The sequence below is a fragment of the Oncorhynchus keta genome, chromosome 20, assembly GCF_023373465.1.
Source record: "Oncorhynchus keta strain PuntledgeMale-10-30-2019 chromosome 20, Oket_V2, whole genome shotgun sequence".
Lineage (NCBI taxonomy): Eukaryota > Metazoa > Chordata > Actinopteri > Salmoniformes > Salmonidae > Oncorhynchus > Oncorhynchus keta.
The window spans coordinates 10942371-10962904 of NC_068440.1; the positions used below are offsets into that span (position 1 = coordinate 10942371).

At 43.5% G+C, this 20534-nt stretch overlaps 1 protein-coding gene across 1 annotated transcript; it reads left to right on the forward strand.

The window, feature by feature from the left end:
* Positions 1–80: 80 nt before the first annotated feature.
* On the forward strand, positions 81–16170 carry LOC118399374 (pleckstrin homology domain-containing family O member 1-A-like). The gene is made up of 6 exons (XM_035795413.2): positions 81–335; positions 949–1095; positions 10319–10459; positions 11822–11926; positions 12634–12735; positions 12887–16170. Exons 1-6 carry the CDS (start codon positions 309–311, stop codon positions 14219–14221), a joined length of 1857 nt encoding a protein of 618 aa, XP_035651306.1. The 5' UTR covers positions 81–308; the 3' UTR covers positions 14222–16170.
* Positions 16171–20534: the final 4364 nt, after the last annotated feature.

The window sequence follows — 20534 nt, forward strand, 5'->3', positions numbered from 1 at the left end:
CAGCGCAATAGATGGAGCTGTCGAGCACTTTAATAACGAGAATGCCCTTTCAGCCCGCTTGTTTAAGATCAGTGTAGCCTACCTACCGAGGTGGAGGGACGATGCCACCGTCTCGTAATAACGGACAGTGCACGAACAGACCGCGTCATCGAAATTAATAATATAAACCGTTATTGAAACAGATTTTGGAGAAAATAAAGGGATAGACAGTTTATGCAATTAAAAAATATATCTTCTCCGAAAGAAAGGAAAATACTTCAAACTGTAGGAACTCCCTGCCTCACATCTACAAAAGTGATTCTGTCATAATGAAGAAGAGCAATCTAGCCAAACGGGTGAGATATATAGCTTTTTTCCCCCAAGTATTGGGTGCAAGTTTTTGGCCATGCATCTTTGCATTAGCCCATACATTTTCTAGGATATAACTGGCAATATGCCCATAATCGGGCATTATGCGCGCTTTGACACGACAGCACACATTAGCCGCTATATCATACACATTGTCTATATCACACATTTGATAGGATACAATTCCTAAATAAACGTCGTTTGGCACGTCCTTATGCGTTCCACATTCAATCTGTATGTAGCCTATTAATTTCCGTGTGTGCCATTACACGGATTTCCTCAACATGCGGATTCAATCTTCCAGTGAAGAGTACAATGTGTTGTCAGATGCGCTGTATCGGTTGGTAGCTTTCAGATATTTTATTTGCCACACCCTGGATGTTATAAGACATGCACTTACATTTTACGCACAGAAGAGCGCACCGTTATGATTTTTGGGAAAAGACGCGAGGACACTCATAGTTGCCCGAGTGGATTTACTGAGGCTCAGATTGAAAAGTCATTTGCCTTTGAAAGGACTCGTCTTTTCTCTGTACTCTCGCGAACATCTTGTTAAGCTAAACTAGGTTTTAACGGGTTTATTCCACTTCTAACATGCAGGGTCCTCAAGATGTCAACCAGCTGTCATCGCAGCCAGACAAAGTAGGCTGGATCCGCAAGTTCTGTGGCAAAGGGATTTTCAGGGAAATATGGAAAACCCGATTCGTGATACTGAGAGGAGACCATCTGTACATATCTGAGAAAGAGGTATGCACTTCTCTTTTACCTCCACAGTGGAGGCTGCTGAGGGGAGGACTGCTCATAACAATGGCTGGGACGGAGCAAATGGAATGGCATCAAACCATGTGTGGCTCCAGCCATTACCACGAGCCCGTCCTCCCAGTTAAGGTGCCACCAACCTCCTGTGCTCCAATATTATGTGTAGGCCAGTGGAGGCTGCTGAGGAGAGGATGGCTCATAATAATGACTGGAATAGAGACAATGGAATGGTATCAAACACATCCTATGTGGTTTCCATGTGTTTGATGTCATTCCATTGACTCCATTCCAGCCATTATTATGAGCCATCCTCTCCTCAGCAGCCTCCACTGGTGAAGGCTATAATTGTGTCTACAGTGGGCGCACCTGTACTTGAAATTGTTAAACAGACAACCTGGCTACCTGTGTGTGTGTGTGTGTGTGTGTGTGTGTGTGTGTGTGTGTGTGTGTGTGTGTGTGTGTGTGTGTGTGTGTGTGTGTGTGTGTGTGTGTGTGTGTGTGTGTGTGTGTGTGTGTGTGTGTGTGTGTAGGGCCTGTACTGCCGTAGACATTTTAGGTTTCCTTTGTTGCAGGCTCGCTCCCCTTGCTCAGTAGAGATGCTCTGTGTGTGTGTCTGTCTGTGCACCACACAGTTGAAAACCAATGAACCACAAATACCACACAGCCCATTTAAGGTGCATCATTTAGATGACAGCTTTGACAGGAAAACATGGATTTGGACTTTTTGGCCTGTGGAAGGACACCTCAAGTTTCAGAGATCTGAGGAACCTGTTTTGTGAAATGTGAAATACCTTTTAATGTAAGCTACACCTGAGCTCTCTGCTCTTGCTCTGTTGTTTCCAGCAACACATTTCACCAGGAGTCCCCCTTGGTTTTGAATATACAGATGTTGTTAGAAGTCTGGAAATCAAGGCCATGGGAAGGGGACAATGGAATTGATTGAAGTTCCTTAGCTGTTGAAAATAAATAGGATAAATTGTCAAATCTAAGCACAAGTCCCCATGCAAGCACAACAAAAAAATGATCTGCTGAATTCAGATTACTTTCACTGATGCAAACGTTCCCACCTTCTGAGGTCAACAAAATGCCCACTGGGCACAGGCGTCAATTCAACATCTATTCCATGTTGGTTCAACATAATTTCATTGAAATGACCTGGAAACAACGTGGATTCAACCAGTGTGTGCCTAGTGGGTACTACTACGGACATTGGTGGCGGATGGTGACACAGTATAATTGTTGGGCAGATTTAGAACACTGTCCATTACAATACAACAGGTTTTTGGCCATGGAATAGAAAAATAACAATTTTGTTTGACCAAAAGTAATGGCTTATGTCCAAGTGCTTTTATCACATGAAAGGTTCCAGTGGACAGCTTCATTTATCAGTACAAGTTTCGAGATCAAATGGCCTCAGCGTTAAACCTTGAAATGTAGCGAATTCACACCCTTTCGTTCTGGGGAGTAGCACTGATATCTTTTTGTTGTTGATAATGACCACACTATAGGGCATGGACAGAATCAGCCATCCATCTCTGTATTCTCTATTCTTTTCTGTCTTCTTTGTTTTTGAGGTCAGATTCTGTTTGATATCACTGTTTCAATACTCCCCCCAAGCAGTAATCATGGAGATAAACGCTACTGACAGCTGAGAGGGCACAGGTCTTTCTGAAAGTGGAATAATGCCCTTTAAATTATTCCTCTATGGGATTCTCAGAAAGTCTCATGACAGACAAACATTTAAAGATAATAACTCGCAGACATGCACTTGGTTCAGTTCAGGTTCAGTTAAGGCTAACCTTGTTCATAAAATGGGTATCTGGTTCAGTTGTGGATGTAGGTGTCACGCTTGCTAATGAAACAAACAGACCAATGACACCGTTGCAGGTTCACTTGACGATTCAGTCACATGCAATGCCTCTCTCGCCTTATCTTCAAGCCCCAGAGGCCTGACTGAGTTTTGAGTGCTCCTGCTGTCCATTCCAGAACCCCGAATAAGACCGGGGACAAGGCTCCAGCAGGGTACTCACAGGCTTCCCTTGAATGGAGAGAGCGGGGACTGAGGACTCCAGCTGCATGCAATGCCAGTTTCCCTGATAAAAATCAACGTTTTTTTCTTCTTCTGTGACCCTACTCCCTTACAGCCTGCTGGATGAGCAACAAACACGTGTCAGAATCCCATAGGACCACGGCTGACGCAGCTGCGCCTCTCGCTGTGCCTGAGGATCCCCAAGCACCCCAAATGCCCCCACCCCTCAACCCTACCCTATACACACAGACAGGCTGAAGCTGAGGTTCAGTCGCTGTGTAATGCCATCACAATCCTCACCTGTGGTACGGGATGCATCAATTCAGTGTTGTTCACGTTCTCTCCCTTTTTTGGTCTCTTTATCGTGTCTCACACATGCGCTCTAATTTCTTGGATGTTTTAGCTCTGTTATGTAATGCATCGATGGCTCCTTTTACACTTAATACAATTATATTTTTGATAAGGAGATATTTTTATATTAGGGTAATTGGTAAGTGGCATGCTAGCTATTTATCAGGTGAAGGTAACGGCTCCCTCAGTGCTGTTTGACCTGCGTGTCATGTGCTCCGCTGCAACTTCTTAATAACCACGGTTAATGGTGGTGCATTATTCAAATGTGAACTTTGAAAAGACAAGCACGCTGTTCATGAAGTGGGCCAGAAGGCTAAGATGAACACTAAGGCTTTTGTATCTCTGACACTCAGCGTAACTACAGCTGTACGGCCTCTTGGGGCCCGGAATAATCTTTTCATTTTCCTATAGAGTGCCCTCTTTGAGTTTGATTTAATGGCTTATCGACTTTGAGTGCTATCACTTTGTTAGCGAAGTTACAGCACAAATGACATGTTTGAACCATAATCACCGAATTAATTGCCCCAATAATTTCTATTAATCACAGATGGAGGACACTCATACTGTGAGTTCAGTCCAACACGTTATACTGTATTTCAAAGCAGGTGTGGTTTTGAATCAACATAGTCAAGCGTACAACTTGCTGTACAACTCAAGCGTACAGTATTTGCTTAAATGCGGTAAACACTTGCGTTAAAACAACCATCATTGTAGTTTAACTTTATCTGCAATTGATTGAATTGTGGCATGAGTGTGCAAGCTGGCCAATTGTCTGCTGCCTCATAAGATTAGCTACATAAGCTCGGGGGAAGCACAGTAAGCAGGTATACTGTTCTATTACCTCGAAGCATCTTCACACGGGGCACCGGTTCGATGTGTCAGAGGTTCTCATAAGAGGATTTGCAGCCATGCAACTGGGACTCTGAGACGTTAACAGCTGGTGACATTACTCTGTACTTCCCCAGATTCAAACTTACTTAATCATTTGACCACTAATACAAACATGTATCTATCTGTTCTCTTGTCAATTTTTTAAATGTTTGATTGTAGGGGTGATACTGTGTTTAGAGGGAAGTTTACAGAGAGAACTAAGGCGTAAACTGGGTTGAACTCCTGCCGCAGGAGGGGATATAGTCTGGAGGTCAGCAACCAACTCTACCACGAGACCGACCCGGCACAGAACACAAATATACACTACCGGTTAAAAGTTTTAGAACACCTACTCATTCAAGGGTTTTTCTTTATTTTTTACTATTTTTTAGATTGTAGAATAATAGTGAAGACATCAAAACTATGAAATAACACATGGATCACGTGGTAACCAAAAAAGTGTTAAACAAATCTAAATATATTTTATATTTGAGATTCTTCAAATAGCCACCTGTTGCCTTGATGACAGCTTTGCACACTCTTGGCATTCTCCCAACCAACTTCATGAGGTAGTCACCTGGAATGAATGTCAATTAACAGGTGTGCGTTCTTAAAAGTTAATTTGTGGAATTTCTTTCCTTCTTAATGCATTTTAGCCAATAAGTTGTGTTGTGACAAGGTAGGAGGGGTATACAGAAGATAGCCCTATTTGGTGAAAGACCAAGTCCATATTATGGCAAGAACAGTTCAAATAACCAAAGAGAAATGACAGTCCATCATTACTTTAAGACATGAGGGTCAGTCAATACGGAACATTTAAAAAACTCTGAAAGTTTCTTCAAGTGCAGTCGCAAAAACCATCAAGCGTTATGATGAAACTGGCTCTCATGAGGACTGCCACAGGAATAGGAGACCCAGAGTTACCTCTGGTGCAAAGGATAAGTTCATTAGAGTTACCAACCTCAGAAATTGCAGCCCAAATAAATGCTTCACAGAGATCAAGTAACAGACACATCTCGACATCAACTGTTCAGAGGAGACTGTGAATCAGGACGTCATTGTCGAATTGCTGCAAAGAAACCACTACTAAAGGACCCCAATAAGAAGCAGAGACTTACTTGGGCCAAGAAACAAATGGGACATTTTTGGTTCCAACCGCCGTGTCTTTGTGAGATGCGGTGTGGGTGAACGGATGATCTCCGCATGTGTATTTCCCATCGTAAAGCATGGAGGAGGAGGTGTAATGGTGTGGGGGTGCTTTGCTGGTGACACTGTCTGTGATTTATTTAGAATTCTTACCAGCATGGCTACCACAGTATTCTGCAGCAATACGCCATCCCATCTGGTTTGGGCTTAGTGGGACTATAATTTGTTTTTCAGCAGGACAATGACTCAACACACCTCCAGGCTGTGTAAGGGCTATTTTTACCAAGAAGGAGAGTGATTGAGTGCTGCATCAGATGACCTGGCCTCCACAATCCCCCGACCTCAACCAAATTGAGATGGTTTGGGATGAGTCGGACCGCAAAGTGAAGGAAAAGCATCCAACAAGTGCTCAGCATATGTGGGAACTCCTTCAAGACTGTTGGAAAAGCATTCCAGGTGAAGCTGGTTGAAAGAATGCCAAGAGTTTGCAAAGCTGTCATCAAGACAAAGGGTGGCTATTTGAAGAATCTCAAGTATAAAATATATCTAGATTTGTTTAACACTTTTTTGGTTACTACATGATTCCATATGTGTTATTTCATAGTTCTGATGTCTTCACTATTATTCTACAATGTAGAAAATAGTACACATAAATAAAAACCCTTGGATCAGTCGGGGGTATAAAACTTTTGACTTGTAGTGTATACTGAGTGTACAAACATTAGGAACACGACATGACATAGACTGACCAGGTGAATCCAGGTGAAAGCATTATCCCTTATTGATGTCACTTGTTAAATCCACTTCAATCAGTGTAGATGAAGGGGAGGAGACAGGATAAATAATTATTTTTAAGCCTTGAGACAATTGAGACATGGATTGTGTGTGTGTGTGCCATTCAGAGGGTGAACGGGAGAGACAAAATATTTAAGTGCTTTTGAATGGGGTATGGTATTAGGTGCCAGGCACACCGGTTTGTGTATGTCAATAACTGGGTTTTTCACACTCAGCAGTTTTCTGTGTGTATCAACAATGGTCTACCACCCAAAGGACATCCAGCCAACTTGACACAACTGTGGGAAGCATTGGAGTCAACATGGGCCAGCATCCCTGTGGAATGCTTTCGACACCTTGTAGAGTCCATGCCCCAATGAATTGAGGCTGTTCTGAGGGCAAAAGGGGGTGCAACTCAATATTAGGAAGGTGTTTCTAATGTTTTGTACACTTAGTGTATTTTAAGACTATTGAATTTCATCACCTCCCTGTTACTTTGCAGTGTCAGGGGAAACTACTCAGAGAACAGCTCCAGTATTTCTGTGTTTAAATTTCAAGATATCATTAAAGGTTTCATCATCTCAAAGAGCCTGTTAACTGCGGTGTATTTTTCACATTATGCCCACTCAGCTACTGCTCAACGCAGGATTTTTAATAATTTTGTATCATCTTCCCATAATAGCCTGCAGAACCATAGCTCGGAGAGACTCAATTGGCCACACAGACGTGCTGCCATAAGAACGTGTATTACACAGCACAGGAACTGCGTAGACGCGTGGGTTACAGAGAGGTCTGCTCGTCCATAGAAGGCTGCTGTTGGTGTGTGAAGTGTACAGCAGCGTATGTTGTCGTAGTTGAGCATGAGATGTGTGTCTGTGTGCTGAGAGAGCAGGTTAAGGAGGTGCGTGTTCTCTGCTCCGACGACATCAACCCTGCGTATCGCTCTGTTCTTATCTTACAGCTGTGCTATTGGCTGCAGATTACGCACATCATATACCTTTCTCTCTGTTCTCTTCTGTAGTCTCGGCACGTGCAGACAGAGAGATGCTCCTGTAGAATGTTCAAAGTGCTTCAACACGAGCACTCAATCTATGATCTATGTGAATAATTGACGGGATTTCCGTCTATGTTCATGTACTGTATATATAGAGTTTTCATGGTTTTCAGTGGTGACTTGCACGGCATATGAAAGAGGACACTCAAACAAAACAGGATTTAGTGAGAGAGAGAGAGTGAGGGAAGCTTGTATTCGTCGGATACCGTATGACCTAGGCCAAGGGGTACTTGGGGTAAGATTTTAGGCCCTACTTTGAAGAAATGTGGTGACAGTTGGACAAGGTGTTTTGTAGTTGGTCAAGATCTTTGCGATTGATGTAGCTTACAGATACTGCAATGTGATTGGCTCTACATCTGTGACAGAAGGCGAATGTGTGATCAAGTTTAGTAGTGGTTGATAGAGAAACCCTCTGACTGGGGGAGCTTAGCATGGAATTGGACTAACACACCTCTGACATTGGTCAAGGACAAGACAAGTGTTGTTGCTGGTCCGACGGATCAATGTGATCAGTGGAGAACTGGGTTATTGGTGGAAACTCGTATGTAATCGGATATGATATGATATGCATATGATATGATATGGATATGATATGATATGATTGTGACTGGTTGTCAAGCATATCATGTGGTCGATGTAACAAAGCTATATGATTGGTGCAGGGAGGCCTGGTGGTTTAACTTTTCACACTTGTTATGCTAGTTATTTCAGGAAAACCTACTGGCCAGTTCTGAGAATATTATATGTATATGTAGTATTACATTATAAATAAACCTGCCTCTTTCAACTCCCCAGCTCTAAACTACATTACATTTTCCAGAGTGATTGAAAAGATGCTTTTAATCCATTTCTCCTTTTAATTCCAACCTGGTTTATATAAAATCCTTTCGTGCTTGATTACAGGGTATTACAGGCATGTCCACCAGATTTTGGAGTGTGACCAAAGGGACATCGCCTTTCCATTCGCTCTAGGGTTTCCCCTTGCATTCTACTGTTGGATGGGCTACCGCCGGCTATTATAGACTTTCGGTATCTTTGCGTTTCAGAGCTGTATGTTACTGGGCTATTCTCAGTGATTCAGTGCAGCATTTAACCCCCACTGACTACCCCAACTCTGCTTTTCCATATAGGGAGCAGGAGCGGAGGGAAATATCGATGGGAGGGTGGGGTTCCAGAATGGATCCTCAGGGTTTCTTTTTCCCCATATTAGAGTCTCTCTCTGTCTCTCTCTCTCTCGCACGCACACACACACACACACGCACGCACACACACGCATGCACACAGACACGCATGCACGCACGCACGCACGCACACACACACACACACACACACATGCGCGCACACACACACGGTTCATGCTTAACTTTTACATTTTAAAGGCAGTTTGGGTGGCTAACGAAAAGGTAGCAGCATGCGGGTGGGATACAGTTTGGATCAATGTTTTGTCATGAAGAAATTTGACACTATGTATTGTGCTCATCCAGTATACTGTATATCGCTAGGCATAATAGAGTTCCTCAATGAAATTAAAAAACACAAATGGCCAAATGTAGCCCTAACAAGTGCATTTCAGGCTGCTAGTGGATTAATAGTGGTTGATACTAGGCTGCGACACATTATATAATGATACCGTATGTGGTGGTTTCTTTGATCACAGAAGCTCTCAGTTGCTCCGTGTCTCGTTCGAACGTTGGCAGATTCCTCTGATGCAGTGCTCTGTTGCTGTGTAAAATCTCTATGCATCAAGATGAAAGTGGAAAGACCCCTGCCCCTTCCAAAAACACACTCACATCCACCCACACACACCATTGCTATGTATTCCAATGACGTTCAACCTTATTTTTCTTTTTCTTAGTTCTCACAAGAGGCCTACACACAGGCTTGTACCCATGTCAAGAACCAACCCCCAACACCACCAAACACACACACACCTGCCTTGACCCCCATTGACCCCGTTGGTATGTAGAATCTAATGGGGCTCTCTGGGAGGTCCCACCACCCATGAGGTTGTCAGTGGAGGGGTCGATGTCTCTGCCCCAGCGCTGTTGATTACAATTGATCTGTGTTTAAACAGACACTTTGCTGCGGGGCCACGAGACCAATAATGGGAGGCAGGGGAGTAACACAGGAACACACGCTCCAAGACTACATTTTTCTACCAATTTGTCTGGCTATTGCTTTTTGACGGTATTGGGAAGCAGGGTTTGGAAATGAACACATCTTTCAATGCTCTGTGTAAAAGCATGATCATGACATAGTAACATTAAGATGTCAGGCATGTAATGGATTTTTTTTGTATAGACATTTGGACTTAAAAAGACCTTTGTTACACCTACAGAAGAGCTTCTGTATACGCATTTAAGGCCTGGTATTTCAGAACATTTCATTTGAAACCTCAATAACATAATGGATGATACGAATGTGAGAAGTGGCTGATTTTCACCCAGGCACCGTGGTGTGTCTCTGTGCTGTTGATGGCTGATGGAACAAAGAGTGGTAATTAAGCAATAAGGCATGGGGGGGGGGGTATATGGCCAATATACCACAGCTAAGGGCTGTTCTTAGGCACGACACATCGCGGAAGTGCTTTATTGTTATTATAAACTGGTTACCAATGTAGTTAGAGCAGTAAAAATAAATGTTTCGTCATACTTATGGTATACGATCTTATATACCACGGCTGTCAGCCAATCAGCATTCAGGGCCGGAACTACCCAGTTTATAATTAGTCTTTTAACCCTTGGGTTAAACTCAAGATGACCTGCTGTAATGCATAGTAGGTTGTTCTGTGTGTGTGTGTGTGTGAGAGAGAGAGTTTGAGCGTGTGTGTGTGTGTGTGTTTGTGTGTATGTGCATATGTGTGTTTCTGTGGTAGACAGATGTTTTAAGGTTCAAACAAATTGACAAAGCTAATTTGCCAGTGCCATCTTGCACATCTCTATAGACCTGAGTTGTAACTACTTCCTGTTTTGTCTGCGTGTTTCCAGGTGAAGGATGAGAGGAAGGTCCAGGAGTTGTTTGACCTGGCTGACTACGAACGCTCTGAGGAGCTGCGCAAGGCCAAGAGTCGCAGTAAGAAGAACCACAGCAGGTTCACCCTGCTTCGCTGCAAGCAGCCTGGGAATATGGTGAGTCCTTCTGCCCAGGGAAAGTGAAGGAGTCAGGCAGGGAGGCTGCACAGGGCCTGGGGTGCGTAGGCCTCAGTAAGAAGCCCTTACTGCAGGTGTCAATTTTAGCTGAAAATACACTGAAAATACACTTAGAAGTTTAATTGTATTTGTCACATGCTGCCTATACAACAGGTGTAGACTAACAGTGAAATGCTTACTTACGGGTCCTTTACCAACAATGCAGAGTTAAAGATAACAGAGTGGCTACAGACACCGATATTTTGTATATTTTGTATCTCAATAGAGAGAAATAATAATGCCGTCTTTTTGTAGAAACTATCTCTGCCATGGTTCATTGGACAAAGCCTATGGGGAAATGAATAGCGTTTTGGGATAAACGCGGTGTGGTGAATGTTTTCCTGGCACACGTTAGGTCGCTTGATACCAATTGAGCAACGTTTCAATGCCCTGAAGAATTCCGGCTGTTCTGGAGGCAACGGGGTGTCCGACCCGGTACGAGATAGTTGTACCTAATAAACTGGCCACTGAGTGTATGTGGTGAAAGTGTGTGTGTGTGTTGGGGTGTCAGTGTGTGGGTAGAGTCCACTGTGTGTGCATAGTCTGTTCAAGAGAGGTGCAAAAAAATGTGTCTAGCTGATGGCATTTATTCAATTTTCTTGCTGGGAGATGATATGGTTGTGTTGCCACATTGGATTGAACATTAACACACCCCCACCGCAGACCGGGATTGGTGGATTTCTCCAGAAAGACATAATCCACAGAATCCCATTACCACTGAAGAGGCATTCTCTATAACGGCCAAATCCTATAGAGATTCCACCCACAGAAGTTGTCACTTCTGACCCACTGCAGTTCTTCTCGATCTCGGCACCAGCTGCTGGTTCATTTCACTTCATTGTTCACTGTCGTAGTGTGATATTCTGTAACTACGTGTCGGGAATGGAAGGGGGAAGTGTGTGTTTGAGAGAAGATTTTAATTATACACAAGAAGATGTAACTGGATTAAGGGCAGATTCTCAATTTACCTATTTGTGTCAAGCTTTGCAGAGATTCTTCCTCCAGTTTACAGCTTAGACCCTGCTTTAGATAAGAGCCATCTTTAACATTTAGTGAGGCGCAATCTCCTTTTCTTGGCGATTTAGGCAAAGCCGCCCCATTAAGCTTCCTGTCCCCCATTCCATCTCTCACACACTGGCTACGTTCCAAATCTCCCTCCAAGCCAATGCTTCCACTCATTTATTGCTTTTAAATCCATGATGAGAGTGTGCAAGTGCACACTTACTGTAGGAAGAAGGGTGACTATTGGGAGGATCCCTTTCTCTTCTTTCAACCACACAATCGATTCTGTCCTTTCCTCAGGTGCCTAATCTTGTGTTTTTGGCCGTTAGCCCCGAGGAGAAGGAGTCGTGGGTCAATGCCCTCAATACAGCCATCATCAAAGCCAAGAACCGCATTTTTGACGAGGTAGGTCAGTCACTCTTCTCCTCCCCTTCTCTGTCGCTATGTCGCCAGCTCTCACTTCTCCCCAGCTTTCTACAGCTTCCCTTATTTTTCTCTCTCATTATCATGTCTCACATGCAACATTCATGATTTCAAATGAAACCACCGACACTCAAAACGCCCCCACTGCCAGCCTTAAAAAGTTTCCAGACAAATTTAGCCGTTGCAGTTGCTAGGCCCACTATGTAAAATTGGTGAATTTAGACAAAAGCGAAAGTAAGTGGTATCTCCCCAGGCGTGGATGAGAGATCAAAGTGTTTCCTCGCTGACTCACCCATCTCCGTGGGGAACAGTCCTCGTTAACGCTCCGTCCCTGCCGACACCCACCGGTTTTCCTCGTGCCTCTCGATCAAACAGTCCCTCCCCATCACACACTATAGGGTGAAAAATCCATCTTCCGTATTTAGAGATCGTCGAGAAGTGAGAATGAACTCTGCAGCCACCATAGTGTGAAGTGCCTGCTTTCGCACAGCAGGTTGAATTCCAACACCCAACAATGTACTCTGCTCTAATGCACACTACATTACATCTTCAGCTCATGCTAAGGAGAAGTTACTTGTTGCTCCTATAACCTTATACTCTTTCATCCATTCCCAACTTTCTCTCCACAAATATACATTTATGTTATTCTGAATGTTAAAAAAAGAATCTATTTCTGATTGTCTCCATAGGTCACAATTGAAGAGGACAGTGTCCTGGTGCACCCTACACGTGATCGTGTCAAGATTCCCCATGCACGGCGTTTGCCCACCCGGGGACACCTCATGGCTGTGGTGGGTGTTGCTACCTTGGCTAACACTGACATTTTAGTTCCAAGTCAATATTTTATTTGTGAAAGGCAAATACGAATTTGTACTGTTTGTAATGTAAGGATTTATCCTGGTCTGTTTCATTGAATGCTAAACTTTCTTGTGCTCTCCCTAGGCATCCACCTCTTCAGACGGAATGTTGACCCTTGACCTCGTCCACGAGGAAGATGGCTCCACCCCAGATGATGAGGAAGAAGGCTTCTGGGAAAATAACTTCCGGGTTGACCTAGACAAACGGACCACAGGTCGTCAGCGTTCTGGCACAGATGTCTCCAAACTCTGTGTCACCACAAGGGACCCAAGGGTACCCAAGACGGGCAGCCTGCCCCGCGGGAGCGAGCTCTCCTGGGGCCGGGCGCACCATCTTGAGGCTCAATCCCACACCCCTCAACCAGGGAAGAGGTTCAGTGCCCAGGGTAGGAGCCGCTGTGCCTCCATGGACGAGGTCCTTTCCTCACGGCCAGTCAGAGGTGTCCTTCGCCCTCGCCCCACAGATGAACCTGTCCAGCCTGTTGGACAACTGCAAAGTCTTATCGCCCAGAAAATGCAGAGGGCTCAGGAACTGCTGGAAGAAATGCGATTGGAGGAACTGCAACATGCAAAGGGAATTGACTCGCCCTATCTGAAGGGCATTGACTCGCCTCGCTTGCACCATCTGAGAGGGTCTGAGTCTCCTCACTCCAGGGCCTCAGGCTCACCTCGCAGTAAGAATAGTGACTCCCCACGTTTGAGGGTAAAAGACTCGCCTCGTTTGAAGGGGAAAGACTCGCCTCGTATGAAGGGCAAGAAGTCCCGCTCAAAAGGTACAGACTCACCCCATTCAAAGAGTGATGACTCTCCTAATTTGAGGGGTAAGGACTCTCCCCGTCTCAGGGTTACTGACTCTCCCCGTCTCAGGGTTACTGATTCTTCCCGTTTCATGGAAACACACTCGCCAAGTCTGAAGGGTTCTGAATCCCCACGTCTCAAGAACATTGGTTCACCGTTTTCAAAAAGTTTTGACTCATCTAGTCTGAAGGATTCTGTCTCGCCTCGCATCAAGGATACCGATTCTCCTGTTCTGAGGGGTAAGGACTCGCTAAATATAATTGGCAAGAATTCTCAGAGTCTGAAGAGTATCGGCTCAACTTGTCCGAAGGGTGCTGACTCGCCCCGTCTGAAGGGTGCTGACTCGCCCCGTCTGAAGGGTGCTGACTCGCTCCGTCTGAAGGGTAATGACTCGCCCCATAGTAAGAGTGCACACTCACTTATCAGTGACTGTGATTTGGAGAGTAGACGGGCAGAGGCGGAGCGTCTTCTGCAGGAAGCCGTCTCCTCCTGGCGTCAGGCTAAGGAGGTGCTGGAGGAGGTGAAGGAGCTGCAGACGCAGTCACTAAACCGCCGCTCCGAAAAGAAAACAATGGAGAGGCCCCCAACACCGCCACGGGACTATAGGCTGGGGGACCAGTGACTCTGTCGCCAACACAGCTGAAAAGCATGCTGGCTTCTCTCCAAACAAAGACAATAAGAAAGAGCACTAGGGGCATGGAGTACCTTCAGTAAATGTTCTGTCACGTTTTTGTTGTCATTGCTTGCCAGTGTTGAAGCACAAAACTTTTAGGCTTTACTGCTTATTTTACACTGTTCTATCTTGATCCTTGTTTCCATACCGTATACTAGTCAAATTAAGCTGAGCAAGTCATGACAGAATTATTTTATTAGCACGGCTATTTCCTTGCTGGTTTGAATAGGTTAGATGGACCTTGACCTCATATTATGATTCTGGGCATTCGTTTTTGTTCCCTTTGTCAAAGGCTCTGTGGTCCACTCTGTGGATGGAGGGATGGGCGTCTGGGCTGTGGAAGCAGAGCAGAGCTTAATCCTGGTTTGTGGATTGGGGGTGACTCAGACTGAGAGGCATAAACAAGGCTAGAGTGGGGGTGCCCGGCCTCGGTGACACTGACACCCCCAAGGAAAGTCATGCTGTTCATGTATTTACATGTATTATCCGCCAGAGGTCGATTAGGTTTCATTGCAAAATGCTTTGCACTGTAAATATGTATAAGTATGAAATGCTTTTTTATAATGGACAAATGGAATGAGAATGTTTGCGTGGAAACATTGTCTGAGGAGCATTATTTCAGTCTGAAATGCATACATGGAGAAGATGCCTGGGATTTCTCTATTTCGGTTAGCTTCAGTTATTGACAACTGTGCAGTCCAGTCCAATGACCTTGAAAAGCCACAAGATTTCCCCCAGTCAGAAACCTAGTATTGTAGTTGTTGGTCTTCTCAGAGACCGAATGCAAAAGGCGATCTTACTCTGAGCGCGTTATGTCCTCTTTCCCTCTGTGTCCTGAGCTGAGCAATACTATTCCAGGGACAGATTCAAAATGTTAACATTCTGCAATCAAACTGATTCATTTGCCAAGCTGGATTCCTGACAACTAAAACTCACAGACCACTTTGATTGCAAGGATATCAAGTGACTAACTGCTTCGCTTTATTAAATGCACTTCTATTTTTTTGTCATGTAGCATGGTCTCTTGCTTGTGCTCAGAATTCCTCGGTTGTTTCGGTTAATTGGGGTTCTGTGGTCTACCAAAGCCTGCGTGTGAGTGACTCAGCGGAAGCCAGCAAGAGAACATGCTCGTTAACTCTGATCAGCTTCCGAGGAGAAATTCTATAATGGGATTATAATCGCAGGCGTCATGTTGGGTCTCTGTAGTGTTTGTTGCACTTCTAATCAGGTGGGAAGATGATTTTAACAGTTCTTCTGTCTCTCTTCCAAAAGGTGCACAGGTTAATCTCACAACAAGAGGATCAATGATTTAATGAGAGAGAGATGATGAAAGCTTCTGAAAGGTTTTCAGAGCACAAAGATGTTACATTTGGAGATTTGAAGATGGGTTAGTTGCACTGCACTATTTCATACCAAAATAGGGTGGAAATCAATGTTTTTAGTGTCATGTCCTGGTTTAGTCACATGGTCAGTATTTCTCGCCATGTCATTGGCTGACTGCCAAAATGTGATTCATAGGTCACTGAGTTGATATTAACATGCACAGTGCATCGAGGACAGGACAAACATCGCTCCATTACACCAGGCTCACCTCACATACGGTTACAATCACTCATGTGTGATTGCGGTTTATCAGTTTATTTGATTATGTGTGTCCCTTAAGCAGCAATTATATGGCTTTGGTGCACATGACAACATGCAATACAGTAGGCCTAATGTTGATAACGAAAGAGATCTATACCACTGCTTTGTAAACTGAACTAAGCCAAAGACCAGCATATAGCAACTCTGCCAGAAAGAGGTGAAAAGTGGTTCAAATGTCTCAAGCAATCTACATAAATAGATTTTATTTACAGCAATTGATAAATTACTAATGTATGCATAAGTTAAATAAATAATTTACACCGAATTCCCTTTGTCTTTCATCACTTTCCTTTTAACTACTGATTTGCGTCCCTAGGGGCAGAATTGCATTTTTATCATATTACCCATTAGGACTGAATTAAGTATTCAAATTTAATTATACATGATTACGAACGTGAAGCATGGCTCCATCTTTACTACTGTGCACTCGTAACGAGGATTCAATTCATTTAGCACCCCATCCATTTTGTATTAGAGGAGTGTTCTTGCCAGTAGCCCTGTTTAAGCAGAGGGATTAACAGTTTAAAGGTTATATGGTTGAGCAGATGTGACTGTGTAGAAGATCCCTATCACCTGATTCCTCTGTTAGAAGGGAGGGAGAGAGAGACAAGGCAAGAAGGGCATTCTATGCCATCAAAAGAAACATAAATTTCAACATACCAATTAGGATTTGGCTAAAAATACTTGAATCAGTCATAGAGCCCATTGCCCTTTATGGTTGTGAGGTCTGGGGTCCGCTCACCAACCAAGACTTCACAAAATGGGACAAACACCAAATTGAGACTCTGCACGCAGAATTCTGCAAAAATATCCTCCGTGTACAACGTAAAACACCAAATAATGCATGCAGAGCAGAATTAGGCCGATACCCACTAATTATCAAAATCCAGAAAAGAGCCATTAAATTCTACAACCACCTAAAAGGAAGCGATTCACAAACCTTCCATAACAAAGCCATCACAAACAGAGAGATGAACCTGGAGAAGAGTCCCTAAGCAAACTGGTCCTGGGGCTCTGTTCACAAACACAAACACACCCTACAGAGCCCCAGGACAACAGCACAATTAGACCCAACCAAATCATGAGAAAACAAAAAGATAATTACTTAACACATTGGAAAGAATTAACAAAAAAACAGAGCAAACTAGAATGCTATTTGGCCCTACACAGAGAGTACACAGCGGCAGAATACCTGACCACTGTGACTGACCCAAAATTAAGGAAAGCTTTGACTATGTACAGACTCAGTGAGCATAGCCTTGCTATTGAGAAAGGCCGCCGTAGGCAGACATGGCTCTCAAGAGAAGACAGGCTATGTGCTCACTGCCCACAAAATGAGGTGGAAACTGAGCTGCACTTCCTAACCTCCTGCCCAATGTATGACCATATTAGAGAGACATATTTCCCCCAGATCACACAGATCCACAAAGAATTCGAAAACATATCCAATTTTGAAAAACTCCCATACCTACTGGGTGAAATTCCACAGTGTGCCATCACAGCAGCAAGATTTGTGACCTGTTGCCACGAGAAAAGGGCAACCAGTGAAGAACAAACACCATTGTAAATACAACCCATATTTATGCTTATTTATTTTATCTTGTGTCCTTTAATTATTTGTACATTGTGTATATATATATATATATATAATATGACATTTGTAATGTCTTTACTGTTTTGAAACTGTTGTATGTGTAATGTTTACTGTTAATTTTTGTTGTTTTTCACTTTATATATTCACTTTGTATGTTGTCTACTTCACTTGCTTTGGCAATGTTAACACATGTTTCCCATGCCAATAAAGCCCTTGAATTGAATTGAATTGAATTGAGAGAGAGAGTAGAGGAGTATGGGTTGTGGGGGGAGGGGCTGCTCCGTGCTCCATTGTGACTCAATAGCCTTGCAGCATCTGGCTATAGCGTGGCCCCACTGAATCAAATGGATTAATAAGGACGCTCCAGTGATGGCATTAGTAATACAGGAGCCTGGAGCAAAAACGCTACTGCCTGGCTCCTGTTTTCAGCCGTTTCTTTTATAGGAGAGGACTTCATAATGATAATCGCTAAATATGACCCAAATACATGTGAATGGATGTAAGATGACAACTACAGGACAGGTAGTTACTGCACACTACTGTAACCAACAAGAGCGGGAATACTGAAGCACAACATCAGGTCATAGCATGTATAAAAGAACCCAATGACAACATTGGGTTCCCAATTACACAAGTAATTTCCTCACTTCACTCACTGCTCCACGTTGCCATGCTTGCCTTGGAGGAGGAGAACTTGTTCAATTGGAGGGTGGTTGCAACTTGCTCCTTGTCATGGCCCAGCGAGGGACGTTAGCAACAGCACAAAAAAATAATCTTACTTATGGCAACCACGGCGCAACAAAGCAACGGCACGTTCAGAAGTTGTATAGGAGGAACCATGTCTCTGAAGCGAATGTGCCATTCCTATGCAGATGAACGCACAGCGCACATGGTTACTTAGAAAAATAACACGACAACGAAAGGCTTTTAGGGACACAAGGGACGGAATATTTCAGAGGCAGTAGCGTGGGACTGCGGCGATATGATAGCATGCTATTTCTGCTGTTATAAAACCCTTGATGTGGCTAAGCTATGGGAATGCTCAGCTGGCCGGTCTACTCACTTCAGAAGGGCTGGGCATGTTCTGTTGTGCATTGGCTGACACTAGGCCAAAGGCATATTTCAATTTGATTATGTGTTTAACTCTATTTTGGGGTTTATATTTTCCTATCCTCATTTTGTGTTAAAAGAACTTTGGTCATGGTTTTTATATTTTTGGAGTTATAACGACACTAAATGGATTAAATATCCAACTCTCAGTGGGTTTCTTAAATGTAACTCAAATTGCCATTTCACTCTTTTCAGTGTCATTTTTAACCGAATCCCTTGTCATTTGACACTTTACTGTGTTGTTTAAACTCCAGCAGAGTACATTTCTCTTTCGGTTTCCTTCCTTTGAGTTACGAAGGTGTACAGACAGCCTCATTCTATTTCTTAACGCGTCACATTATGGGGGTTTGCAATGTGATATTCAATCTCTGTTGGAAGCCAATTTAGGGTCAGTTTGGGGGGGCTAGGGTCAGTTTGTTATATCTGGAGTACTTCTCCTGTCCTATCCGGTGTCCTGTGTGAATTTAAGTATGCTCTCTCTAATTCTCTCTTTATTTCTCTCTCTCTGAGGACCTGAGCCCTAGGACCATGCCTCAGGACTACCTGACATGATGACTCCTTGCTGTCCCCAGTCCACCTGGCCGTGCTGCTGCTCCAGTTTCAACTGTTCTGCCTGTGATTATTATTATTTGACCATGCTGGTCATTTATGAACATTTGAACATCTTGGCCATGTTCTGTTATAATCTCCACCTGGCACAGCCAGAAGAGGACTGGCCACCCCACATAGCCTGGTTCCTCTCTAGGTTTCTTCCTAGGTTTTGGCCTTTCTAGGGAGTTTTTCCTAGCCACTGTGCTTCTACACCTGCATTGCTTGCTGTTTGGGGTTTTAGGCTGGGTTTCTGCTATATAAATAAATGTGATTTGATTTGATTTTACAGCAAGACATCCAGCCCTCACAACTTGCATTTAGAGTGGGGGCTAATGCCAGTCAGAGTAGGGAATAAAATACAGTACATGAAGACTACCTACATCATGTAAACTGGGACAACTATAAATCCAACCACTTACAGTTCCTTCAGGAAGTATTTACATCCCTAGACTTTTCACATTTTGCTGTGTTACAAAGTGGGATTAAAAGTTATGAAATGTAATTTTTGAGGGGTCAATGATCTACACAAAAATGATAGATAGTTTTATTAATCGAAAATGAAACGCTAATTTATCTTTATTAGATAAGTATTCAACCCCCTGAGTCAATACATGTTGGAATCACCTTTCTGGGTATGTCTCGAAAAGCTTTGCAAACCTGGATTGTACAATATTTGCCCATTATTCTATACAAAATGTGTCAAGCACTGTCAAGTTGGTTGTTAATCATTGCTAGACAGCCATTCTCAAGTCTTATCATAGATGTTCAAGCCGATTTAAGTCAAAACTGTAACTAGGCCACTCAGGAACATTCAATGTCATCTTGGTAAGCAATTCCTGTGTATATTTGGCCTGTTTTAGGTTATTGTCCTGCTGAAAGGTGTATTTGTCTCTCAGTGTTTGTTGGAAAGCAGACAACCAGGATTTCCTCCAGGATTTTGCTCTATTACGTTTATTTTTATCCCCCAAAAAGGCCAAGTACTTGCCGATGACAAGCATACCCATAACATGATGCAACCACCACTATTCTTGAAAATATGAAGAGTGGTGCTCACTTATCTCCTCTCACAGCTATTAAACTCTGTAACTGTTCTAATGGTGAAATCCCTGAGGGGTTTTCTTCTTCCACAACTGATTTAGGAAGGACTCCTGTATCTATGAAGTGACTGGATGTATTGATACACCATCCAAAGTGTAAAATGAATAACTTCACCACGCTCAAAGGGATATTCAATGTCTGCTTTGTTTTACCCATCTACAAATAGGTGCCCTTCTTTGCGAACCATAGGAACACCTCCCTGGTCTTTGTGGTTGAATCAGTGCT